General features: G+C 45.9%; 1 protein-coding gene across 4 annotated transcripts in view; it reads right to left on the minus strand.

The window, feature by feature from the left end:
• Positions 1-4,556: 4,556 nt before the first annotated feature.
• ACSBG2 (acyl-CoA synthetase bubblegum family member 2) overlaps positions 4,557-27,496 on the minus strand; it is a gene marked incomplete at its 5' end in the record, with an annotated part of 50,873 nt that continues 27,933 nt past the window's right edge. For 3 of the 4 annotated variants that reach the window (XM_080988875.1, XM_080988874.1, XM_080988877.1), the window contains 11 exons: positions 4,557-6,292; positions 8,642-8,888; positions 11,764-11,903; positions 13,132-13,349; positions 16,239-16,472; positions 17,782-17,823; positions 19,084-19,265; positions 21,485-21,661; positions 22,776-22,925; positions 25,539-25,619; positions 26,592-26,712. In XM_080988875.1, the coding sequence (XP_080845001.1) occupies positions 6,216-6,292; positions 8,642-8,888; positions 11,764-11,903; positions 13,132-13,349; positions 16,239-16,472; positions 17,782-17,823; positions 19,084-19,265; positions 21,485-21,661; positions 22,776-22,925; positions 25,539-25,619; positions 26,592-26,712 (1,669 nt within the window). In that variant the 3' untranslated portion in view covers positions 4,557-6,215. The remainder of the gene's footprint in view (positions 6,293-8,641; positions 8,889-11,763; positions 11,904-13,131; positions 13,350-16,238; positions 16,473-17,781; positions 17,824-19,083; positions 19,266-21,484; positions 21,662-22,775; positions 22,926-25,538; positions 25,620-26,591; positions 26,713-27,496) is intronic. The other variant, XM_080988876.1, reaches the window with a different exon arrangement.

Consider the following 27,496-nt stretch of genomic DNA (forward strand, 5'->3'; position numbering starts at 1 on the left):
CTGCAGAGCGCCTTTCGACCCTGCCGCCTGCCAACCGCTTCCACGCTATTTGTTTCGTTTTGTTTTCTTCCAGGCTTTTTTTGCTTTATTTTATTTCCTCCCCTGCTTTCCAGGCCATTCATTTTATTTTATATTTTATTATTTTATTATTTTTTATATTTTTTTATTTATTTTGTAATTTTTATTTTATTTTATTTTATTTTATTTTCCACCCTCCCCTACCTTCCATGCTACTTATTTTATTGCCTCTCCCACCCTCCCCTACCTTCCATGCTATTTATTTTATTTTATTATATTTTATTTTTGGGGGGTGGAACTACTATTAATTATTATTATTATTATTATTATTATTACTACTACTACTAGAATTTATATGCCACCCTATACCCAGAGGTACCAGGGTGGTTCACAGAACAAAATCAAAATATAAAGCCACAAAATACCGTATTTTTTGCACCATAACACTCACTTTTTTCCTCCTAGAAAGTAAGGGGAAATGTCTGTGCGTGTTATGGAGCGAATGCCTGGGGGTGGCGGGGGGGATCTGCTGCAGTCATGAGCAGAGGATCCATGGTTCCCCTTCCTTCCCTCCTCCGTGGTTACAAAGCATGGATCCACATGGATCCTCAGGATTTTTGCATTGGGCTACTCCAAACTCACCGTCAGATCACATGTCTGTGGCCACAGCATGAACCACAAAAATCATATATCCACTATTTCGTTTAGAATATTTTTTTTCTTGTTTTCCTCCTCTAAAAACTACGTGCGTGCTATGGTCTGGTGCGTGTTATAGAGCGAAAAATACGGTATTTTATGTCCTCTACCACTTTCATGCTATTTATGCATTTTGTTTTATTTCCTCTCCCGCCCTCTCCTACCTTCCATGCTATTTATTTATTCATTTTATTTTTATATGCCTGTTGTCTTTGTCCATGGAGTTTTCTTGGCAGGGGTACTGGAGTGGCTTGCCGGTTCCTGCTCCAGGTGGATCACGTTTGGTCAAAACTCTCCACTATGACCTGTCCAGCTTGGGTGGCCCTGCACGGCATAGCAAATAGCTTCTCTGAGTTATTCAAGCCCCTTTGCCACAGCAAGGCAGTGATCCATGAAGGGGTGATCCATGAAGGAGTGCCTGGCATGCTCTGGTCCATGGGGTCACGAAGAGTCGGACACAACTAAACGACTAAACAACAATTTTATTTTAGTTCCTCTCCCACCCTCCCCCTACCTCCCATGCTTATTTATACATTTATTTTATCTTATCTTCTTTAAAAATATTTTTTATTAAATTTTATTACCGTATTTTTCGCTCTATAAGACGCACCAGACCATAAGACGCACCTAGTTTTTGGAGGAGGAAAACAAGAAAAAATATATTCTGAATCTCAGAAGCCAGAACAGCAAGAGGGATCGCTGCGCAGCGAAAGCAGCAATCCCTCTTGCTGTTCTGGCTTCTGGGATAGCTGCGCAGCCTGCATTCGCTCCGTAAGACGCACACACATTTCCCCTTACTTTTTAGGAGGGAAAAAGTGAGTCTTACAGAGCAAAAAATATGGTAAGTACAAAACAGAAAAAATATACAAAGAAATAAAGAAAATACATGTAACCAAGGGAAAAATAGAAAACATTTTACCTCTCCTCATGCTTATAATTATTTACACCTCTATAAAGCAATTTTATCTTATCTTATGGCCTCTCCCACCCTCCCCTACTTTCCATGCTATTTTATTTTATTTTATTTTATTTCCTTTCCCACCTTCCCCTACCTTCCACGCTATTTATTCGTGTTATTTCCAGAATACTGGAAAAGGTAGCCCCACCTTGTGCCGGACAACCCACAATAAATGAGATAAATGAGACAAAGGTCATTGGCTACAACAGCTATAGAGAGAGCCTCCACATTCAGAGGCACTCTACCCCTCAAAGCCGTAGGAGAGGGGGAAGGAGGCAAGGATAAAGGGGGAAAACCTGGAGTTTTACAGGACATTTGAGAGGGGCTCCAGGCAACGTATTTAATTTCCTGTACAGAGTCCCAAGGCATTGTGGGAATTCATGTCGCAGCTGGGCCAAGGTGCTTCGCGTTGCTCAGCGCATCAAGGCCACGAGGCTGGAGGCTTGCGCATGAACAGGAAGGAAGGAAGGATGGATGAGTCAAGAGCGCAACTTGCTGAGCCGGCATGTAGCTTACGGGGCAGACATTGTCAGCTGCAGCAAAAGCAAGATCCTTAAGTCCTCTTAAAAAAGATCAATGCATTTATTATAGCTTAAGCTTTGCAGATCAGAGCATTCGCCTTTATCTGTGGCCCTGGAAATAATTGCATTAAATCATCCCATGCGCTCTGCCATGGGTAGGCAAACTAAGATTATTATTTTTTGGAAGCCGCCCAGAGTAGCTGGGGAGGCCCAGCCAGATGGGTGGGGTATAAATAATAAATTATTATTATTATTATTATTATTATTAGGCCCCGGGGGCCAGATCCGGCCCAATCACCGTCTAAATCCAGCCCGCGAACGGTCTGGGAATCAGCATGTTTTTACATGGGTAGACTGTCCTTTTATTTCAAATGCATGCATCTCTGAGTTATTTGTGGGGCATAGGAATTCGTTCACCCCCCCCTCAAATATAGTCCAGCCCCCCACAAGGTCTGAGGGCCAGTGGACCGGCCCACAGCTGAAAAAGTTTGCTGACCCCTGCACTTTGTGAATCAAGACTGCGGGACAGCATCCCTGCACCCCGGTTGAAAGCAAGGGACTGTTGTGTGTGAATGTCTGCCAGTGTGTGTTCGGTAGATATAAACAGGGATTTTTGTGCGTCTGTACTCACTGGTACACCCCGCAATGACGGGGTGAGCTCCCGTTGCTCGGTCCCTGCTCCTGCCAACCTAGCAGTTCGAAAGCACGTCAAAGTGCAAGTAGATAAATAGGTACCACTCCGGCGGGAAGGTAAACGGCGTTTCCGTTCGCTGCTCTGGTTCGCCAGAAGCGGCTCAGTCATGCTGGCCACATGACCCGGAAGCTGTACCCCGGCTCCCTCGGCCAATAAAGCAAGATGAGCGCCGCAACCCCAGAGTCGGTCACAACTGGACCTAGCGGTCAGGGGTCCCTTTACCCTTTACTCACTGGTACAAAGTAAAGTCCCCTCTTTTTCTTCCGCAAATGGCAGCCATTTTGCATTGGCACCCATAGTATTTATCTCCATTCATTATAGACAAGCACCAACAACAGCAACAGAAAGGACTTGAGCGATTTACTATGCGTTTGTGGAAAGCAGCGCGCTTGGACATCTCTTGAAAGGCCACCACCAAACCTGGCGAGAGAGAACAGCAGTTCTCGATGTTTGGATGGGGTGGCAGCTGTCGTTTCAAACCAAGGTGCTAATCCGAAACATGACTTGGATGCGACTTACGTCTGATTTTTGACGCAACGGGTCCAAATTGCGCCAATTTCGAACTCAGCAGGAGGGTTCCTCGTGGAATTTGTGTTGACGTTGATCCAGTGGCCGCCATTTTGAATCAAGATGGTGGACCAAAACCTGTGCTTGGTGCGAATTTCACCAGTTCTTGGCATGACAGGCCCTAACTGTGCCAACATGTAGGCCTCTAAAGATATCCCCGCACATTTTGACATCACCGCACCCATTTTAGGTCCAAACTGCGCCGAATTGGAGCATTCTGAAGGTGTGGTTGCCCAGTTTGACACGAAGGGTCGCAATTGTGTCGGTTTTGGATGCTTCTTAAGATATTGTTGCCCAAGCTGCCACAACAGTTCCCAAGATGGAGGCAGTGGTCTTTGTCCACGTTTGGGTGCCATTTTGAATCAAGATGGCGGACCTAAAGATGACTTTGGCCCAGAAGCTATTTGCGTTCTGCCCTGTTCTCTGTTCGGCTCAAGGGAAGTAAAGTGTCAGGGAACTGACATCGGAGCCAGAGGCGGAGGCAAGGCTCCCAAGTGATGCTGGAGAAGGGCCCAGCAGGGAGAGAGGCAGCTCATCAGCTGGGGAAGGAAATCAGCGTAACACCAGGGATAAAGGGGGGCAGATGGGGGAATCGGCGAGGGGGCTCCAGGACTCCTCGCCGGAGATCAGCGAGGAGAGCACAGGTCCTCCACTACCCACGCCCTCCCTGCGCAGAAGACTTCCGCGCAGGGAGAGTAGGAGGAGACTTGGTGTCAAACAGCTTTTATGCTGGAAAAGGTTTAAGAGACGCCCACTGACGGATTCTGCTAGTGACTGAAACAGCCACGAAGTGAAGGGCTGTCCAGACAGGAAAGGTTTAACCAGGCAACCTAGCCAGGAGTGGCGGCAACTTACACACGAGCAACCCCTATTATTATTACATAAAGCTATTGAAATGCAAAGTACCGATAAAACAGCCAATTAAAACTCCACACCCACAATGCAGCAAATGTTTCATTTAAAAAAAAACAAAAACAGCCCAGACAACTTAAGTCCAAGGTGTTTGCTTACTAAGAAGCAGTACCCTTTAAAACCGGAGAAGACACACTAAGGAGCAGTATTATTTAGGAGAAGAACGAAAGGGAAAAACAAAGGCCAAGACTTGAGATATTCAGAAATTTTATTAAACACTCATTCCAACAGGGCAGGAGAGGTGTACATAAACCTTCGGCTCATAGCAAACATTGTCTTTTTTTGAGGGGGTACAAAAGGACCCTCTCCCGCCCCGCTAATTTAACCCCAATACATTCAATTGCAAACATGATTTAACACCAAATACCCAGTGCCATTTACATTCCGGAAGTATTTTCTTTGGACGTCAACAGCTCCTCGCTTTACCCCCAAACACCTCCCTCTATCCCTGCACGGGCACAACTCTCTCTCTCTCTAAACAAAACAAAACAAAACAAAACCCAAACACCCTACAACAATACGCCCATAGGCTATTATTTCTCAACTCTGCGGCACACCAGAACATACTGTGTCCCTCCACGACGCGGTTTAACAGCTTCAGCATAAACAAGAGGCATTGGGGAGCAAATATCTCCCAGAATTATTTTGCTTACATCTGTAGTCAAGTTAGCAAGCACAGGAAAAAAGGAGAGGGAAATAAAACTATAAACAACAGGAACCAGCCCCAGAAAGCTACACGGATGTTCCCTCAACCTGGCAACGCTTGTGGCATGATTGAATGGGCACAACTTTCAGATAAGAGTTTTAGAGTCTGTTCTTTGCATGCCAGGGAGTCCCATGTGCTCATTTCCCCCAGAGGGCAAAAAGCATGTTCACAGGCAAGGATTTTCCAAGAGCCCACAACCTTCCAACGTTTTCTTGGTGGCACAGGAGGAACCGCTAAAATCTGGTTGCCAGGAGGACAGGGGAAACATTCGTAAGAGTCTGCTGCCTGTGTTTCTGCGGAAAAGGCTCCACGCGAACGGATTCTACAGCCAAGCCTCACCAAGTGAACAGACTCCAAAGTATAAATAAAATAATAATAAGGATTTTAGTGAGTGCACCAGATTTCCTTTTATCCACACGTGAAAGACATCTGTGGTTGTTTCTCGGTGGGTCGTGGGTCTCTGTGGGAGAGGGTGGGGGAAAGCTCACACAACTATAAAGTTGTGCCGCGTTGCACCAACGAAGAAAGGAAGTCGGTTCAGTGGGGAGATGGTTTCACTGCAACTCCCGCCAGCCGCTTGCTAGAATAGAATTCTGTTTAGACCGTGGGGACAGGCGATGCTGCCATTATTTGCACGTCTAAACCGCAGGGTTCCTCCCCCCCCCCCCGCAAGGCACAGTTAGGGGACAAAAACCACACTTTCTGTACATTCAATTTCAAGAAAGGGTGAGGGTGGGTTGTGGAAGACACAGACGTGGCAGAAAAGGCCGAGGGACCTTGCCCGGGTGCAAAGCCACAAGAGCAGACTGGAGCCCTGTGCCAAAATGGGGTTCCAAAAGCAAGCCCAGGAAGCGTGAGGGAGAGACAGAAAAGCAGAGAAGGCCACTGGTGTTTTGCAGCCAAAATACTTGGCTTTGGAAGGGGTGGGAGGGACAGGGAGCAACTGGCGAGGAGAGAAACCAAGCTGAATTCGGGGAGCTGCCTTTATTGAAACCTCGTTTTTCAATAAGGGTAGAGGAAAGAGGAGCAAGAGACGGCGGCGCTTCTCTTTCCATATGAAGACTGTCCGTGCAGCGAAGATTGGACTTCTGATAGAGACAGGCCGGCGGGTATGCATTCCTCCGGCGATCATTAGGTGTTCGTTTAGTCCGCGTAAAGCTGGTCTATTTGCTGTTTGTACATCTTGGCGACCACGGGCCTCTTTAGTTTCATCGTGGGGCCTGGAAACAAGAGAAAGAGTGTTAGGATATGTCCAGAAAGGCTGGAGAAAACACGAGGCTTCTCCAAAGAAAGTCCAGGTTCGATTCCTGGCACCGTCTCCAAGGAGCTTCCTGGATAGCTCAGGTGGTTCAAATTGTTGCTGATAAGGCCAAGGTTGCAAAGGGACACGGATGGCACTGTGGGTTAAACCACAGAGCCTAGGACTTGCCGATCAGAAGGTCGGTGGTTCGAATCCCCGCAATGACGGGGTGAGCTCCCGTTGCTCGGTCCCTGCTCCTGCCAACCTAGCAGTTCAAAAGCACGTCAAAGTGCAAGTAGATAAATAGGTACCACTCCGGCGGGAAGGTAAACGGCATTTCCATGCGCTGCTCTGGTTCGCCAGAAGCGGCTCAGTCATGCTGGCCACATGACCCGGAAGCTGTACGCCGGTTCCCTCAGCCAATAAAGCGAGATGAGCGCCGCAACCCCAGAGTCAGCCACGACTGGACCTAATGGTCAAGGGGTCCCTCTACCTTTTTTAAGGCCAAGGTTGCAGGTTCGATCCCCGGAAGGGACAAGCTTGCATATTTCTTGGGGTTGGACTGGATGATCGTGAGGGTCCCGTTTTAAACCCTGGGCAGCGGCTGCTACTCAGTGCAGACCAGGGGCTGCCAAACCCACTCCACCCAAAAACTACTTGGGAATTTTGCTGATGCGTCTTGGAGGACCATTCCTTCATTTACCCATTTCAGAATTTTTAACCTTCTGTAGTGTTTTTTCATAGTATCAGGACCCCCGAGGGTAATCCAATCCAGCCCATTGCAAAGCAAAACAGTAACTAAAGATTTATTTACGCATGCAACAGCAGCAGCCAGAACCTTGCATATGCAGAACTGGAAAGAAGAGAAAACACCAACAAAAGAAGAATGGATTTTAAAGCAAAAACTAAGAGCATAAAAAGGGAAGCGGGTGGCGTTGTGGGTTAAACCACAGAGCCTAGGACTTGCCGATCAGAAGGTCGGCGGTTCAAATCCCCGCGACGGGGTAAGCTCCCGTTGCTCGGTCCCTTCTCCTGCCAACCTAGCAGTTCAAAAGCACATCAAAGTGCAAGTAGATAAACAGGTACCACTCCGGCGGGAAGGTAAACAGCGTTTCTGTGTGCTGCTCTAGTTCGCCAGAAGTGGCTTAGTCATGCTGGCCACATACCCGGAAGCTGTACGCCGGCTCCCGCGGCCAGTAAAGCGAGATGAGCGCCGCAACCCCAGAGTCGGTCACGACTGGACCTAATGGTCAGGGGTCCCTTTACCTTTAAGAAAACTACAGAGCATAAATAAGAAATCAACACGATGGACTACGCATGGAAGAATGAAAGCCCCTTTTGGAATATCTGAAAAAATACCGTAATCAGATGAAATCACGAGCAGGATTTGAAATACTGATAACATATGAAATAGAGGGATATTTCTTAGGGGAAATGTTTACAAGAAGGCAGGATGTAAATGGGTTGAGAGGTAAAAGGTAAAGGACCCCGGACGGTTAAGTCCAGTCAAAGGCGACTTTGGGGTTGTGGCGCTCATCTCGCTTTCAGGCCGAGGGAGCCGGCGTTTGTCCGCAGACAGCTTTCTGGGTCATGTGGCCAGCAGGACTAAACCACTTCTGGTGCAACGGGACACCGGGATGGAAACCAGAGCACACGGAAACGCCGTTTACCTTCCTGTCACAGCAGTACCTATTTATCTACTTGCACTGGTGCGCTTTCAAACTGCTCAGGGGTCAGCAAACTTTTTCCGCAGGGGGCCAGTCCACTGTCCCTCAGACCTTGTGGGGGGCTGGACTATAATTTTTTTTGGGGGGGGGATGAACTAATTCCTATGGCCCACAAATAACCCAAAGATGCATTTTCAATAAAAACACACTTTCTATTCATGTAAAAACATCAGGCAGGCCCCACAAATAACCCAGAGATGAATTTTAAATCAAAGGACACATTCTACTCATGTAAAAACACGCTGATTCCCGGACCGTCCGCGGGCCGGATTTAGAAGGCTATTGGGCTGGATCTGGCCCCCAGGCCTTAGTTTGCCTACTCCTGTGCTAGGTTGGCAGGAGCTAGAACAGAGCAACGGGAGCTCACTCCGTCGCGGGGACTCGAACCGCCGACCTTCTGATCGGCAAGCCCAAGAGGCTCAGTGGTTTAGACCATAGGGCCATCTGCGTCAGGGATAGGAAGTAAGAACAGCCTGGAGTGCTGTTCTTAAGTTTAAAGAGAAACATAACAAATGTGGAACTTGGAATACATATGGTAAGATTTTAAAGTTCAATAAAAACGCGACTACTGAAGGAAAAGGACATCTGCTTCACCCACTCACCCAGTTCTCCACCTGCGATGGAAAAATCTTTGTCTAGAAGCACCCACTTTTGGATTTTTTGAGCGTTCGAAGTGGCTCGTTCGTTGACGGACGTGACCCCTTTCTGAATGGCGCTGTACACTGCCGGGTCTTTGTTGTTCACAATGTCGGACACTTTGGTGGCCTTGCTGCCCAGTTTATGGCAGAACTCGATGGCTTGAGGCGTCAGCGCATCTTCCGGGTCTCCAGTTTCTAGGTTCACCATGCACTGGAACGGGAGAATTCAAAAGGAGCAGCGCGGGTGCGTCAGCCAACAGAGGAGGCCACAACGTGGACCAAGATCCTTTCCACACATCTTTCCAACCCAAGTTCTGCTGAATTACTGGCCTGAAGAAGTTAGGCCATATTCTCCCCCTCTCAGAGGGAGAAGACAAGGGAGCAGAATGAGGACGAGGAAGTTGAAAGAGTGACAGGGCTTCGGGAGAAGGGAGAGTCTGTGGCAGAGAGCAGTGCAGAAATCAGGCTGGAGGAAAGGGGAGCCAGGAGACAAGAGATGAAAGCCAGGCTGGCAAAGGAGCCAGGCAGTCTCCCCCTCCTGCTCCCTTCCCTGCTAGTCTCCCAGAACCAGAAGAGGTGTGAAGAGGGTGTAGTGCAGACAGACACGCTGGCAGAATCTCAGATCGCTTGGGAAGGACCCAGGAGAAGCACAGCCAGTTGTGGGAAGACACAGTCCCTGCAACTTGTTAGGATTCCTGCTCTACGACTGCAGTCATGGGATTCTTGTCTATCACATGACGGTGTATGTTTTGACTCCACAGCGTGGGAAGTGACGGAGACAGGATGTTTGTGTTACTGTGTTCCGTGAAGTGGGACTCTTGTCCTTTGTTCTTTTTCTCTTTGCTGTCTGATGCTAGAGAGAGAGGGAGCCATGTTGCAGTGCTCCGTGTGTGTTTATATGTAAATAAAGTAGATCAGCCAAAATGCTGAGTTGCTGAGGTCTGTTACGCAAACTCTGCGGATCCCTAAGTGTGCCGGTGTCTGTTGGCATCGGTCGCTGTGATGTTCAGGAAGAAGAAAGCTTATGAAGCTCCCAAACGATTGACCAGGAGGGAGAGAACATGCCAGTTGGGCATGTGTCTCTGCCAGGGGCCTACTCGAGTGTAGGCTGAACTCCTGACACAACTGCCTTGGGGAGGGGGGAGGCAAGATCTACAGGAAAGAGTTGCTGTGCTATGTCTGCGCTGTGCTGAATAAAGAGTCAACTTCATGAACAGCTTGCTATAAGAATTTTAAGGTCTCAAATATAGAATAAGTATTCATAAATGCACACACATATCTAAATATATGAACCACGTGTCTGAAATAGTACAGAAGAGCCATCCTGAAGCCATTTTGACTCTCCCAGTGACCTCAAATATTCCTCTGCAGAAAGGGAGGCAAATGGGGAAAGCCTTCCCATTGCCTTTTCGCTTGCAAATCCTGTCTTAAGGGCGTATTTGTGTATGAACAGGGTGAGCCTGTGACCTGGACTCAGGAGCTAAAAAAAGAATGGCCGGGCTGCCCAGTTAATGCCATCAGTGACCATTATCAGGTATCCTGGCAGGCAGGATTTCTGCTGTAGACCGCTCCCTTCTGTGATGTATGTATGATGTGTGTATTTTGGGGGGGGGGGCGGGATGGTCTTGGGGAAACAATTTCAAGAGTCTATATAAGGGCTTGCGCACCATTGTTCTGAGTTCCTCCTCCCTCCTGCGTGTGGTGAGTGGGGACATTGTTGCAAAAGCTTTAATAAAGATCAGGTTTACTAGCTGCTTTGCTTCTCAATATTCTCTGGTTGGCCTCTGTTATTTCCTCCTACTGATAGGGAATCCACTTACGGACTCTATACGGGCTCCGGAATACCCCGTAAGGGTATCCCTAATCTGGCACACCGGTCAGTTTAATCTGCCCCTAATAATAATAATAATAATAATAATAATTTATTATTTATACCCTCCCCATCTGGCTGAGTTTCCCCAGCCACTCTGGGCGGCTCCCAATCAAGTATTAAACAGTACAGTGTTAAATATTTAAAACTTCCCTGAACAGGGCTGCCTTCAGATGTCTTTTAAAGATAGGATAGCTGCTTATTTCCTTCACATCTGAAGGGAGGGTGTTCCACAGGGCGGGTGCCACTACCAAGAAGGCCCTCTGTCTGGTTCCCTGTAACCTCACTTCTCGCAATGAGGGAACCGCCAGAAGGGCCTCAGTGCTGGATCTCAGTGGCTGAACGATGGGGATGGAGACGCTCCTTCAGGTCTACTGGGCTGAGGCCATTTAGGGCTTTAAAGGTCAGCACCAACACTTTGAATTGTGCTCGGAAACGTACTGGGAGCCAATGCAGATCTCTCAGAACCGGTGTTATGTGGTCCCGGCGGCCGCTCCCAGTCACCGGTCTAGCTGCCACATTCTGGATTAATTGCAGTTTCCGGGTCACCTTCAAAGTTTATTTCCTGGGGTAAAATCCTAAAAAAAACACCTCAACAACTTCAATCCTAAAAAAAAGGTCAACTTTGGTCAGCCCTTCACTTCATCCAATCTGGCCCTCTTTGAAAAAGTTTGGACACCACTGCTGAAAGGGAGCAGTTTTTTCTTATAACAAGCTTTGCGGCTGCTCTGCTCCCAATAACTGCCCTGACACGGAAACACACGCCAAGATTGGGGAAGGAGACCCCGACGATTGAAGAATGGAGGATGAAGTTAATGGACTATGCAGAACTAGATAAACTAACCGGAAGGATTTGAAACCGGTGGGACCAGAAATTCACGGAAGACTGGAGTAAATTTACGGACTATTTGAAAAGTATTTGTGAAGATCAGACGTTTGTAGGTTTGCAAGAAGTTTTGTGAGGAGTATTATTGGAAGTATTGCAAAAATGGAGAAGGGGAAGGATGATTTATTAAGAGATGTAAAGGCAATATAAAGTTAAGAAATGCATAAGAAGTGGTTAAAACGGTGGATCATCAGAGGTGCTGATGGGTCTAAAAAGACTGTATAAGTGATAAAGTTTTGTGGTACATTTTATAATTTATATGTTAAAATCAATAAAAATTATTTTTTAAAAGAAAGATTGGGGAAGGAGACAGGAAATAGCAGGACTTACCTTCAGAGTCATGAGCATCGCAAGGAATTTGGCCTTGTCTCCTATCAACATGACATTGCTGAGGATGGGGATGGCCTCTTTGATGGCGTCCTCGATAGGGACTGGAGGGATGTTTTCGCCACCGGCTGTGATGATTAGCTCTGGAAGGAAACGACATGGCATAAGCCATCAGGAACCTAAACACACACACTCTTCAACATACATTTAATAGTACAGTGGTACCTCGAGTTAGGGACGCGGATGGCGCTGTGGGTTAAACCACAGAGCCTAGGACTTGCTGATCGGAAGGTCGGCGGTTTGAATCCCCGCGATGGGGTGAGCTCCCGTTGTTCGGTCCCTGCTCCTGCCAACCTAGCAGTTCGAAAGCACTTCAAAGTGCAAGTGGATAAATAGGGACCGCTCTATGGCGGGAAGGTAAACGGCGTTTCCGTGCGCTGCTCTGGTTTGCCAGAAGCGGCTTAGTCGACTGGACCTGATGGTCAGGGGTACCTTTACCTTTACCTTTTACCGCGAGTTAAGTACTTACAGTGGTACCTCAGGTTACAGACTCCACTAACCCAGAAATACCTCGGGTTAAGAACTTTGCTTCAGGGGGAGAACAGAAATCGTGCTCCGGCGGCAGCAGGAGGCCCCATGAGCTAAAGTGGTGCTTCAGGTTAAGAACAGTTTCAGGTTAAGAACGAACCTCTGGAATGCATTAAGTTCTTAACCCGAGGTACCACTGTACTTAGAACCAAAGGGTCTTTAGTTTCTGGGTGGGATTTAGGTTGTTTTCAATTAATTTTGTTTATTTGTTATAGTAGTTCTGTGTATGTTTGTTTACTGACTGAGGGAAGCATATCTGCTTACTTCCAACGATAACTTACTCTGCTTTATGTATTTGAAAACCTAATGAAAAATATTTAATCGTAACAATATAAATGTATTATTATTACTAATTGCTAGGAATTAAGTACTTAACCCAAGGTACCACTGTAATTCGTTCCGGAGGTCCGTTCTTAACCTGAAACTGTTCTTAACCTGAAGCACCACTCCTGCTGCTGCCACGCTGCCGCTGCGTGATTTCTGTTCTCATCCTGAAGCAAAGTTCTTAACCTGAAGCACTATTTCTGGGTTAGCGGAGTCTGTAACCTGAAGCATCTGTAACCTGAAGTGCCTGTAACCAAAGGTACCACTGTATATAAAATTTGTATATAATTTTTGTATACATGTTGGAAATTATATTATAGTAAGTCCTGTAATGTAATATGACAACGTCTACCAATGTAATATAAGAACGTTAATAAATAAAATGCAAATTCCAAAAAAAAGAAAAAGAAGAAAGGATTCTGGTTCTTCCAAGGACCTTGTGAAGGGGGCCTTTTTTACCTTTGATTCTTCCCGTGATGTAGAGGAACCCGTCTGTGTCGTGCTTGCCAAGGTCCCCCGAATGAAGCCAGCCCTCATCATCGATGGCCTCTTTGGTCTTGTCTTCCATGTTCAGGTAACCCATAAAGACATGGCGCCCAGCGAAGCAAATTTCGCCAACGCCTTCGGAGTCCGGCTTGAAGAGCATCGTTCTGCAGCCCGTGATCTCTTTGCCGGAACTGGGGGAAACGCAGAAAAAGCGGCTTGTGAGCAGTCGAGACTTGCCCCTTTCCCAAAAGGAAAACAGCTCGCATGCTCTGTCTGATATGATGGGGCTTCCCCAATTGATTTCTATCCCCTTCCATCTTTACAAAACGAAGTAACATCAAATCGATTCACACCTAATACAGTGGTACCTCGGGTTAAGTACTTAATTTGTTCCGGAGGTCCGTTCTTAACCTGAAACTGTTCTTAACCTGAAGCACCACTTTAGCCAATGAGGCCTCCTGCTGCTGCTGCTGCCGCGCCGCCGGAGCACGATTTCTGTTCTCATCCTGAAGCAAAGTTCTTAACCTGAAGCACTATTTCTGGGTTAGCAAAGTCTGTAACCTGAAGCGTATGTAATCCGAGGTACCACTGTACAAATTTAGAAGTCGAATTTTCAGACAGGATTGATGGAAGTCAAAAATTTGAAGAAGATGTAGAAGTATGTTTAATTACTGTTGAAAATGATATGTTAAAAAAAACTAATAAAAAATTATATACAAGAAAGAAAAGAGTCGACTTCCTGCCCCGCTGTCTCGATTTTTCACTAACTACCCTTATTATTTCCTGCTCAATATTACATACATTTCCAAATTACATTTCACGTTTTAGGCATGTCTTTTTCTTCCCCCCCCTCTTCTTGATGGGGCTTAAAGTCAAGTTTTCTTTTGTCCCTATAGCAGGGCTCTCCAGCTGTTTCCCAGACTACAATTCCCATCATCCCTGTCTGCTGGTCTTTGCTAGCTAGGGATGATGGGAGTTGTAGTCCAAAAACAGCTGGAGACCCAAGTTTGATAAACCCTGCCCTATAGGAAGGTAGCAAATGAAAAAATGGAGCTGGGTCCTACTTGCGGGGTGCAGAGAAATCTCATTGGTCACTGCAAGAACAGGAAGCAGTAACGGAAGAATGTTGTGCCTAAATCTTCTTGTGTTTATAGGAGTCCCATGGCATCTTAGGGATTTATTGAGGGTGGATTTGATTTAAATCAAATCGATTTTTTTTATTCCCCCCCCCCCCGAATTTTAAAGGTACAAGGCTTATTTGTGGGTACAGCTTACAGTAAGCCTCCCCATATACCGTATTTTTCGCTCTATAAGATGCACCAGACCACAAGACGCACCTAGTTTTTGGAGGAGGAAAACAAGAAAAAAAATATTCTGAATCTCAGAAGCCAGAACAGCAAGAGGGATCGCTGCGCAGTGAAAGCAGCAATCCCTCTTGCTGTTCTGCTTCTGGGATAGCAGCCTACATTCGCTCCATAAGATGCACACACATTTCCCCTTACTTTTTAGGAGGGGAAAAGTGAGTCTTCTAGAGCAAAAAATACGGTATGTTTCGGTTGGTTTTCTCAAACTCCTGTTTCTTATTGTTTGCAAGTTTATTTTATTGCATTTAAAGTTTTTGAGGAGCTGCCCAAAATAGCCAGGGGTGTGTGTCTGTCTGTCCTTTCAAGGCCAAAAAGTTGTGTACGTATGCTTTCATAAGTAGTAGTAGTAGTAATAATAATAATATTTTTATTTATACCCCGCCCTTCCCAGTTAAAAAACTGAGCTCAGGGCGGCTAACAACCAATTTAAAACACTTAATTATAAAAGCAGCAGAAAATACAGTATAAAAACATGAACAACAATAAAATTCAAGAATCAAAAATCAATTTAGCGGAAATAAGCATTAGATAATCCCCAGGGCTAGCTGGCTGAATTGGTTTTACTCGGACCAGCAAGGAGGCCAGGGGAGAATTAGCTGTGGGGGAAGATATTGTTCTGGCGGTCCTCATTTTAAAGCAAACAAGACTTAGTTCAATTATTCTGGGTTTGCACGCAGCTCCAAAGACAGGGGTCGGTCGGATTACGGGCTTCTCCGAATTGTGCAAAACGGTTTTGGTACGGGGCAGAGAACAGGCACAATTTAAAAGCAATCGGGGTGGGGGGCTTGTCATTTTTAAATCCACAAAACGCAAGACGGTTACACAGGGCGGGTGCCACCACCGAGAAGGCCCTCTGCCTGGTTCCCTGTAACCTCACTTCTCACAGGGAAGACTGGTGACTGGGAGTGGCCGCTGAGACCACCCTATCTGCGTAACCTAGCAATTCTAAAATATAGACGTGCTTTTACTCTTGCAAGATTGGATGTACTGCCCTCGGCTGGACTTAGAATCATAGAATCCTAGAGTTGGAAGAGACCACAAGGGCCATCGAGTCCAACCCCCTGCCAAGCAGGAAACACCATCAGAGCACTCCTGACATATGGTTGTCAAGCCTCTGCTTAAAGACCTCCAAAGAAGGAGACTCCACCACACTCCTTGGCAGCAAATTCCACTGTCGAACAGCTCTTACTGTCAGGAAGTTCTTCCTAATGTTTAGGTGGAATCTTCTTTCTCGTAGTTTGGATCCCTTGCTCCGTGTCCGCTTCTCTGGAGCAGCAGAAAACAACCTTTCTCCCTCCTCTATGCGACATCCCTTTATATATTTGAACATGGCTATCATATCACCCCTTAACCTCCTCTTCTCCAGGCTAAACATGCCCAGCTTGAGGGACGATTCCAACAGATTCCACACGAAAAATGCTTATGTCCCTGTGGAGATGGCAGTCATGAATCGGTGGCGCATGCCCTTCTGGCTTGCGCTCTTTGTATAGACTTGAGGAATGAGATTATCACCCCTCTTTTATTGTCCATTCCGGGTCGCCCAACCACTGCCCCAGTGTCCTCTCTCTCGGCAGATCAAGATGAGCAGGCGACAGCAAAGGTGGCAAGGTTTTTAGCTGGGGCAATCAGAATAACACCCACTATTGGACTATTGATTCCAACAAAAGTTGCAGGATCACCCCCCTCTCCCAAAATAAATACAAATTACGCCTCTACCTTCCCAGTTTGTACGAACTCAGGAACGAAGCCGTGTGAGGCCCTGAGCTCTCACTCATGCCGTATAGCTCATATATACAAATGTCGAGGCTCAGGAAATATTCCAGGGTGTCTCTTGTGATGGGAGCGGCTCCCGTGTAACATTTGGTGCAACGGTCTAGGCCCAGCTGTTTACGCACTTTCTTGAAGACAAAGCTCCTGGCCAGGCGGAAATTCAGAGGGAGCTCGTCGGACCTACGGAAATTAGACAGACAGCAATTTACAGAAAAGAACCTACGTTCAGTCCATGGCTAGAACTCTCTCAGTGAGTGTCAACAATTCGTTCTGCTTGCGTGGTTGAGACTTTTGACCTCAGGGTCTTGGATTCGAGCCCCACATCGGGTAAAAATATTCCTGCATTGCAGGTAGTTGGACTTAAGATGCCCCACAGAGCCTAGGAATTGCCGATCAGAAGGCCGGTGGTTCGAATCCCCGCGACCGGGTGAGCTCCTGTTGCTCGGTCCCTGCTCCTGCCAACCTAGCAGTTCGAAAGCACGTCAGAGTGCAAGTAGATAAATAGGTACCACTCCGGCGGGAAGGTAAATGGCGTTTCCGTGCACTGCTCTGGTTCGCCAGAAGTAACTTAGTCATGCTGGCCACATGACCTGGAAAAACTGTCTGCGGACAAACACCGGCTCCCTTGGCCAGTAAAGCGAGATGAGCGCCGCAACCCCAGAGTCGGCCATGACTGGACCTAATGGTCAGGGGTCCCTTTACCTTTTACCAGTGCTACAATTATATGATAGGAGATCGACCACTCCCAATATATTATTACTGTTTCATTTATTTTTTATGGGGTTTTTTGAACAACATTTCAGATTTAGCAATCCATCATTCCACCTACGACTCCCCCTTTCTCCTTCCATGGTTCCCTCAAAATTTCAATTTCTGCTGCGTATTAGAGTTACGCTATACCTTCACCTAATCTCACAGGAAAAACGAAGATTTCACTCCCCGCTGCTGCTCTCACTTCAAATCCAATTTGCACCCTAACATTTTGACACTGAGTTTTTAAGTAAGGGTTGCCAAATGTTCAGAGATTCCCAAGACATAGCTGGGATTTGGCCGTCAGGGAGGAAATCGCTAAAATGATTGCTTGGGGGGGGGGAACCAAACCAATATCCTGCAAACAATTTCTTCTTTAAAATCAGTATTTATTTCAATTGAGTTTGTCTCTTGTGCCCTTCCTCCCAGACTAGACCAGGGCAGCAACCAGCAAGTAGTGAAATAATAAGAATTTGATCGTTGCAGGTTCGATCGACAACTGTACGGTCCAGCATTGCAGGGGATTGGACTAGATGATTTTCAGGGTCCCCTTTCCAACTCTATTCTATGATTCTATATTAAAAACAGTTACAGCCTTTTACAGCAGGGCTTCAAACGTCTGTCGATAAAGAGGCACCACCACCACAACAACAACAACAACAACAACAACTGGGATGTGTGTTTGTGTACTTCTCAACAGTGCAGGTTTAACCGTACAAACTTCTTTAAAAAGTTATACCTGTCTTCTTCCCTTGAGCGTTGTGAGCCTCCAGTTTTAAGTCTGAATGGGGGGAAGAAAGAAGAAGAAAAGGCCCCCTCATCTTATCAGGAGTTTCACAAGTTTGTGAAGCTCTTGAGTTTTGCAGGGTCCAAGCGGAACGCTGCCATACTATAATAATAATGGTAGCTGCCATACTATAATAATAATGGTAATAATCTATTTATACCCCGCCCATCTGGCTGGTGGCTTCCAACAAAAGATTAAAAATACATTAAAACATCAGTCATTAAAAACTTCCCTAAACAGGGCTGCCTTCAGATGTCTTCTAAACATCAGATAGTTGTTTATTCCTTTGACATCTGATGGGAGGGCGTTCCACAGGGTGGGCGCCACCACCAAGAAGGCCCTCTGCCTGGTTCCCTGTAACCTCACTTCTCGCAGGGAAGACTGGTGACTGGGAGCAGCCGCTGAGACCACCCTATCTGCATAACCTAGCAATTCTAAATTGTAGACACGCTTTTACTCTTGTAAGATTGAATGTCTTGCCCTTGGCGGGACTTGAGGGATAATTCCAACAGATTCCACACGAAAAACGCTTCTGTCCCTGTGGAGATGGCAGTACCGGCTTGCACTCTTTATAAAGACTTGAGGAATGAGATTATCACCCCTCCTTTATTGTCCATTCCGGGTCGCCCAACCACTGCCACAGTGTCCTTTCTCTTGGCAGATCAAGACGAGCAGGCGACAGCAAAGGTGGCAAGGTTTTTAGCTGGGGCAATCAAAATAAGATCCACTATTTGACTATTGATTCAAAACCCTAAAATTTATATAATTGACTTTTTATTTCTATTCTTTGTATATCGTATTGTTGTTTTATTGCTATGACCAATGGCTGACGCAAATAAAGATTCATTCATTCATTCAGCAATGATACGTGGAGGAGGAGGAGGAGGAGGAGGAGTTTGGACTTGATACTCACCTTAAGGAATCTCAAAGTAGCCAACAATCTCCTTTCCCTTCCTCCCCCACAACAAACACTCTGTGAGGTGAGTGGGGCTGAGAGACTTCAGAGAAGTGTGACTGGCCCAAGGTCACCCAGCAGCTGCATATAGAGGAGCGGGGAAGCGAACCCAGTTCACCAGATTACGAGTCCACCGCTCTTAACAACTACACCACGCTATAGGTCATAATACTGAAATGGCAGCTTGGGAGAAATTATGGATCACAGATATGAAATTTACAGCACGCTATACATTAGGTCCCTGCTGTTCTACCCCTGGGGCTCCGGGACCCAATACAATGCCACCACTTTCTTCCTACCCATTGATTCGTCTCAGGTTGGTCTCCAGCCCGACGACTTTTGCCCAGGCGGCGATCCGCTTCTTCAAGGCGGAGAACTTCATCCCGGCGGCTTTCATCCTCTCCTGCATCTTCTCCCAGACGCGAGGGACCCCCAGGAACGCCGTGGGCCGCACTTCTTTGAGGGTCTCCACCAAAGTGCCCTGGCGGGACATAAAATTTCGAGAGAGGGAGTTGAAGGTCAGGTGGGAGCAAAGGGGTCCCAGGTTCATTCCGCAGGGGGAGACCTGGAGTTTAGATGAGTAAAAATGTATGTGCTGTAAATGGCACACGGGTGGCACTGTGGGTTAAACCACAGAGCCTAGGGCTTGCCGATCAGAAGGTCAGCGGTTCAAATCCTGCAACGGGGTGAGCTCCCGTTGCTCGGTCCCTGCTCCTGACCACCTAGCAGTTCAAAAGCACACCAGTGCAAGAAGATAAAAAGGTACTGCTCCAGCAGGAAGGTAAACGGCGTTTCCGTTCGCTGCTCTGGTTCGCCAGAAGCGGCTTAGTCCTGCTGGCCACATGACCCGGAAGCTGTACGCCGGCTCCCTTGGCCAATAAAGCGAGATGAGCACCGCAACCCCAGAGTCGGCCACGACTGGACCTAATGGTCAGGGGTCCATTTACCTTTTTATGTGCTGTAAACACATCTGATAAAATGGGAAACATCAGAAAAGGGAGGGTGGGAAGTCAAGAGGAAACGTTGTGGAACTGGGTGAGGATACAAGAATTCTGGGACATAAAATACAACGAACTTAATACAGTTTTCAAATTCTCCTTCTCAAAAAAACCCCAGAAGCCTTTCTGTTAGGTATCATGTCCACTGAAAGGACTGGAATAAATTTAAAGAATATTTAGCTAAATATTGTGGTATTGTGGTATAAGATAAATATGGTATAAGATAAATATGTGGTATAAGATAAATATTTATAAGATAAATATTGTGGTATAAGATAAGATAAATAGAAAATCCTTGGAAGTATCAAATAGGCTTAGGGGTAGAATAGGCATAGTATTTAGTAAGTATTAAGTATTAGAATAATAGTAAAGGAGAAGAGGTTAGTAAACGAAATGAGTTAATATTATTAGAAATATGAATTTGGAGAACTGTTATAAAAGTGATATAATGAAATTCAGTTAGAGGGGATTTGAGGAAGTCACATATTAATGTGAAGAAATTGGGTAACAGAAGGAATAATTTTTTTCCTGTGTTTAGTTTATTGCTGTGTTTTCTTTGTTGAGTGTTTTTATGTTTTTATGTGTTTATGTGATGTTTTAAAGGTTGAAAATCAATAAAAAAATTTGAGGGGAAAATAGGCAATATGTCCACTGAAATACAAAAAAAATTAGAACCATCTTTATGTATGTGACTATGGTGGCTAGAATCCTAATAGCAAAAAACTGGAAAACCTGTGACTTAATTCCCACAAAGCTTGACTGCCAAGATGATAGAATACTTGGAACTTGCAAAAATGACTGGGAAAACAAGAGGAAATACAAATCAGAAAGTGAGTAAAGAATGGATAATATTTAAAGAAGATATAAAACAATACTGTGAAAATGCAGATCTCCTGATAGGTTTAGATTGAATCTTGAATATGAAGGATTGCTAGAAATTTATTTATTTTTGTGATATGTAACAGATATAACAGGAAGTGTGTATAGGTTAAAAGGTAAAGGTAAAGGGACCCCTGACCATTAGGTCCAGTCGTGACTGACTCTGGGGTTGCGCGCTCATCTCGGTCTATAGGCCGAGGGAGCCGGCGTCGGTCCGCAGACAGCTTCTGGGTCATGTGGCCAGCAGGACTAAGCCGCTTCTGGCGAACCAGAGCAGCACACGGAAACGCCGTTTACCTTCCCGCCGGAGTGGTACCTATTTATCTACTTGCACTTTGATGTGCTTTCAAACTGCTAGGTTGGCAGGAGCAGGGACCGAGCAACGGGAGCTCACCCTGTCGCAGGGATTCGAACTGCTGACCTTCTGATCGGCAAGCCCTAGGCTCTGTGGTTTAACCCACAGCGCCACCCGCGTCCCTTCGTGTATAGGTTAAGAATGTGTAAAAAGCACAGTAAGATGATTCGGAAGTCAAAAGTGTGTGTGAAGTTAGAAGATTTCTTAGTGTGTGTGCAGTTGTTACTGATGTACTGTTTTATGTAAATTGTTTTGCAATAAAAAATTATTCAAAAAAAGAAGAAGAAACTGTGTGTGTGTTTTTAAAAAAAGAAGTTGCGTATGATGATTAATTTTTTGGGAATCTTTTTGGAGATTTAATAAAAATGACATGAGGAATGGAAAAAAACACTCAAGTGCTTCTGTGTGTTCTTGCGGGGCTGTGGGTTCTGGGTTTTGGTTTTGTTTTTAAATTTTCCCGAATGTCACCTTCAAAGCATCCGGTTGCGCAAAGCAGGTGTGGACTCCAAAAGTGATTGGCAGCCAGATGTCAATCATCTGCGCAGCCACGTGGCTGAGAGGCAGGTAGCTGACCACCACCTCCTGACGCTCCGTCGCTTTGCTCAAGCCGACATAGTTGCCTCCTGCCCGGGCCGTCCAGGTGATCTGCAAAGGCAGAACACTTCAGCGACAACTCAACACACACACATAATTATTATTATTATTATTTATTATTCATACCCCGCCCATCTGGCTGGGTTTCCCCAGGCAGTCCAGGCGCCTTCCAGGAAAATATTGTGTTGGGTACCTGTGCCCCTGAAGGACCAGGAGCACAGCCTGGGAGTCATTTTGGACTCACAGCTGTCCATGGAGGCGCAGGTCAATTCTGTGTCCAAGGCAGCTGTCTACTAGCTCCATCTGGTATGCAGGATGAGACCCTCCCTGTCCGCAGACTGTCGGGCCAGAGTGGTGCATGCTCTAGTTATCTCCCATTTGGACTACTGCAGTGTGCTCTACGTGGGGCTACCTTTGAAGGTGACCCGGAAACTGCAATTAATCCAGAGTGAGGCAGCTAGACTGGGGACTGGGGCGGCCGCCGGGACCACATAACACCGGTCCTGAGAGATCTGCATTGGCTCCCAGTACGTTTCCGAGCACAATTCAAAGTGTTGGTGCTGACCTTTAAAACCCTAAATGGCCTCGGTCCTGTATACCCGAAGGAGCGTCTCCACCCCCATTGTTCTGCCCAGACACTGAGGTCCGGCTCTGAGGGTCTTCTGGTGGTTCCCTCACTGTGAGAAGCAAAGCTACAGGGAACCAGGCAGAGGGCCTTCTCAGTAGTGGCGCCCGGCCTGTGGAACGCCCTCCCACCAGATGTCAAAGAGATAAACAACTACCTGACATTTAGGAGACATCTGAAGGCAGACATGTTTAGGGAAGCTTTTAATGACTGATGTATTAATGTATTTTTAATCTTGTTGGAAGCTGCCCACAGTGGCTGGGAAAACGCAGCCAGATAGGCGGGGTACAAACAAACTATTATTATTATTATTATTATTATTATTATTATTTTGCCCTTCCCCACCAGAGGCACCCATATGCCCCCAGTTTCAAAATGGGCTTAATTATAACTGCATTCCTCTTTTTTCACCCATGGCGATTTCTTGCACAACCCAAGTGGCCGGTATCTGATACGGGAAACCAGTTTGAGAGAGATAAGATTTCATCCCCAGGGCTGCGACTCTCCTGAAAGTTTCCCAAAGCGGCGAATCTCACTCACGTTGTCGTGGCTCAACATAACTCCCTTGGGCTGACCCGTCGTCCCCGATGTATAGATCAGGGTGCAACATTGGTTGGGCTTCTGGGACGCGATGATTTTGTCAAGCTGGTCATCCGAGACGCTGGCCCCAAGCGCCATGAACTCGCTCCACTGCATGAACGAAAGAGACACAAGGGTAAAGGTAAAGGACTCCTGGACGGTTCAGTCCAGTCCAAGGCGACTATGGGGTTGCGGCGCTCATCTCGCTTTCAGGCCGAGGGAGCCGGCGTTTGTCCACAGACAGCTTTCCGGGTCATGTGGCCAGCAGGACTAAAACGCTTCTGGCGCAATGGGACACCATGACGGAAACCAGAGTGCACAGAAGCGCTGTTTAGCTTCCCGTCACAGTGGTACGTATTTATCTACTTGCACTGGTGTGCTTTCGAGCTGCTAGGTTGGCAGGAGCTGGGACAGAGCGACGGGAGCTCACCCCGTTGTGGGGATTCGAACCACCAACCTTCTGATCGGCAAGCCCAAGAGGCTCGGTGGTTTAGACCACAGCACTACCCATCCCCTTTCCTTTACCAAAAGACAGAACCACAGAAGGGAAGAACTTGATTAAGAAGGGTCTACATTTCTATTTATTCTATTTATTTAAACAAGATTTAAACAAGGTGATTTGAGAATGCAACACCAATTCCAGCCCAACTGTACTGGCTGCCAGCGAGTTTCTGGGTCCAGTCCGAAGTGCTGGTGTTGACCTATAAAGTCTTACATGGCTCAGGACCCCATGAGGGCTGGGTGATATATCGATATATCATCCCAAACCAGTTTGAAGTCCATATCATGATCTTGGTTTCTTAATTTATGACCTGGCAGTATACCGTAATCGCCTGAATATAAGCCTCACTTTTTTTCTTTCAAATTCCAACAGTGAAAAGTTAAAGTGCGGCTTAAATTCGCAACCTGACAAAAATGGGCTCTTACGATATTGCTGCTGAAACAGTAAAATGGAACGGGTGTGAGTGCCTGTGGAATTTAAGGGAGCGGCTTATATTTGGGCATTTTCTTTTTCTTTCTTTTTTAAAAAAAGTCAGTTCTTATTAGTTTTCATACGTATATCATACATTATTCAACTTAACCAAAGAATCGCTTTACAAATTCCCCTCTCCCCTTGGCTCCATCCATTTCCGTTTCTGGTTTGTTAAACCACTTGTTGCATTCTGCTGGTTTATATGTAGTAGTATATTATCACATTGTACTCTTTCTTGTTCTCTCTAGTTACATTATATATGTTCATTTAAACCCTGCCAAAGAGTCCATACTTTACACGGTTGCTGCAAATATGTTACAAAAGGTTCCCATTCTTTTCCAAAGTCACTATTATCTTTTCCATGCAATTTATCTGTCAATTTTGCTAATTCTGCATATTCCATCAACTTTTCATGCCATTGTTCTTTGGATGGCATTTCTCCCGTCTTCCAGTTTTGTGTGTATTAAAATTCTTGCTGCTGTTGTCGCATACATAAATAGTATCCTAAATTCTTTCTTCACATCTTGTCCTAAAATACCCAACAGAAAATACCCGAATTTTCTGTTGGATATTCGGGTATTCCCCCCCATCCTGAATTTTAAAGGTGCGACTTATATTCGGGCCAATACGGTATTGCGAATCAGGCTGTGCGTTTGTGTGAGTGCTATGCAAAAATCACGACGCAGGGAAAAAGTGATGCTTCATCATTGTTCCAGACATTGTGATATATTGGTATATTGTGATGTATAGTTGGCAATAATATCACAAAGTTGAAAACCAGTTGAAAACCCTGGGAAATTGCTATGAATTGGAAAAAACAACGTTTAAACATACTTCCCCCACTCCACCCCCCCCCCAGTCCTTTCTGTTGGCGATAATTCAGACTTAAATTCCCAGGTGTCAGAAAAGGTTATTTATGGATGCAACAACTGCAGTCCGTGTTTTGTTAGCCCCAAAATGGAAAACGAGTGAGGTCCCAACCAAAGAAGATTGGCAACTTAATTTGACAGAATATGCACAACTTGCAGATTTAACATATAGAATAAGAGAACAAGAAGAACATACATTAAAGAAGACTGGAAAAAGTTTACTGAATATATGGGAAATAATGGTGTACAACTGAAAATGCTGACAGCAATAAGAAATTCAACAGTGTAAATAAGTTTTGATGGGGGCAATAATGGAAAAATCGATTGATACAGTCGTGCCTTGGTTGTCGAACGACCTGGAACTCATACATTTTGGCTCCTGAACGATCGAAAACGAGTGTTCTGGTTTTTGAATGATTTTCGGAAGCTGAACGTCCAGCGCCAACACTCCTGCAGCCAATCGGAAGCCGCGTCTTGGTTTTCAAACAGTTCCGGAAACTGAACAGACTCTAACGCCTTCTGTTCGAGAACCAAGGCACGACTGTATCGTTTTTGTAAAATATGCAGGGATTTAAGATACTCAAAATGAACCACGGAAAGAGCAGAAGGGAAGTCACGGATATCTTAAGGATGTAAGAATGTTTATTTGAAATGGTAAAACAGAAAAAATTAGTAAAAATTATATAAGGAAAGGAAAGCAGATATTGCTAGTCACCTGGGCAAGGGAAATGCAGGAGAAGGCAGTGCCAAGCAAGGTTAGAAAACAGAAAAAAGGGAGAAAAAGAAGTTGCCGGGAAGTTGTAATTCCAACTCTAGAACTCAATGAAGCACTCAGGGGAGGTTTAGAGAAGGTGGAACGGAAGGAAAAGAGGAGATACTCACCGTGTACAGATTTGGCCTTTTCTCCTTGAGCTCTTCACCATACTGGATGATTGCCTTCACAAGAGGCAACTGGCTCTTAACCTAGAGCAAGAAAGACCACAGAACTGAGAGGGGGAACCTCAGAGGTCATCCATCCCAGCCCCCTAACTCAATGCAGAAATCCCGCAGCTTTGAAGTCATTTCCACGAAGAAATCCCTGTGCTCTGATGGCTTAATACACTACAGTGGTACCTTGGTTCTCAAACACCTTGATTCTCAAACGCCGAAAACCCGGAAGTAAGTGTTCCGGTTTTCAAACGTTTTTCGGAAGCCGAACATCTGATGCGGCTGTGGGCTATTGTTTCTGGGGTGCCTGCAGCAATCGGAAGCCGCACCTTGGTTTTTGAACATTTTGGAAGTCAAACGGACTTCCGGAACGGATTAAGTTGGGCGGTTTTGTTTCTGATATTTTGCGTTTTTGAGGCTTTTTCGGTTCATTTGTTTTTGTGACCGTGTGGAACCCAGTTCAGCTAATGATTGTGTGACTGTGGAAATGGATAAAAGCCCATCAAAACCATGACTATCATCAGCGCAGGTAAGAAAAAAATAATTTTTATTTTTATTATCTACAATACTGCCTTATTTATTTTATAATACCGTACACTGATTATTGCTTTCATTTTATGGATCAATGGTCTTGTTAGATAGCAAAATTAATGTTAAATTGCAATTTTAGGGGTTGTTTTCAAAAGTCTGGAACGGATCAATCAGTTTTGCATTGCTTTCTATGGGAAAGCGCGCCTTGGTTTTGGAACGGACGTCTGGAACAGATTAAGTTCAAGAACCAAGGTACCACTGCAAATGCAACTTAATGTTGTGATCGCAGTTTCCCTTTGACACAGTAGGGTTTTAGGAGTCTGATTTCAACCTCGATTACCGAATCTGGGTTTTGCGCCCCCTTTACAGCCCTAAAAGTATAATTCCGCAAGCTAGCGTATACCCGAACACTCAAATGCCCACAGGATTGCAGCAATGCCAAGCATGCCCAAGCCACAGCCCACGACCCCACGTCACCTCCAAGATTTTCTGAAGTTGCCGGTCGTTCTCCACCACGATGATATTGGCTCCGCAGTTCTCTGCAACGTACTGGCAGGCCTCCGGGGAGTTGGTTGTGTAAATGCCAACAGCAAAACCTCTGCGTGTGTGGGAAAAAAAAGAGATCCTGTAATCCGGGTGCAACAGACATCTGAGATGTGGTTTGAACACAGAGGAACCAGGCTGCAAACTTTGCCACAGACCAAAGCCCTGGGCCCTCTTTCCCAGCCCTCCAAATGACGAGCAACAGGCGGTTTTGAACATTTTTGGGGGTGCACAATTCAAAAGCTTCCTTCTGAGGTTGTTCTGGAGTGCTGCAAGCAGTGCTGAATTTACGTATAAGCTAAACAAGCTATGTGGGATGCGGGTGGCGCTGTGGGTTAAACCACAGAGCCTAGGACTTGCTGATCAGAAAGTCGGTGGTTCGAATCCCAGTGATGGGGTGAGCTCCCGTTGCTTGGTCCCTGCTCCTGCCAACCTAGCAGTTCGAAAGCACGTCAAAGTGCAAGTAGATAAATAGGTACCGCTCCGACGGGAAGGTAAACGGCGTTTCCATGCGCTGCTCTGGTTCGCCAGAAGTGGCTTAGTCCTGCTGGCCACATGACCCGGAAGCTGTACGCCCGCTCCCTCGGCCAATAAAGCAAGATGAGCGCTGCAATCCCAGAGTCGGTCATGACTGGACCTAATGGTGAGGGGTCCCTTTAACTTTACTTTAAACAAGCTATAGCTTAGGGCCCCCAAAAAATGTAATGGGGGGAAAACTGGATGTACATTTCCAAAATGTAAGATAAAAAACAATTATCATTTCATGTTATAGCAAGTTTCTAGACTGAGACTAGACTATGAGTCTTTGCATATTGTGTTTCTAAAGGAACTTTTGTTAT

Source organism: Podarcis pityusensis (genome assembly GCF_964106645.2).
Source record: "Podarcis pityusensis genome assembly, chromosome: 18".
Lineage (NCBI taxonomy): Eukaryota > Metazoa > Chordata > Lepidosauria > Squamata > Lacertidae > Podarcis > Podarcis pityusensis.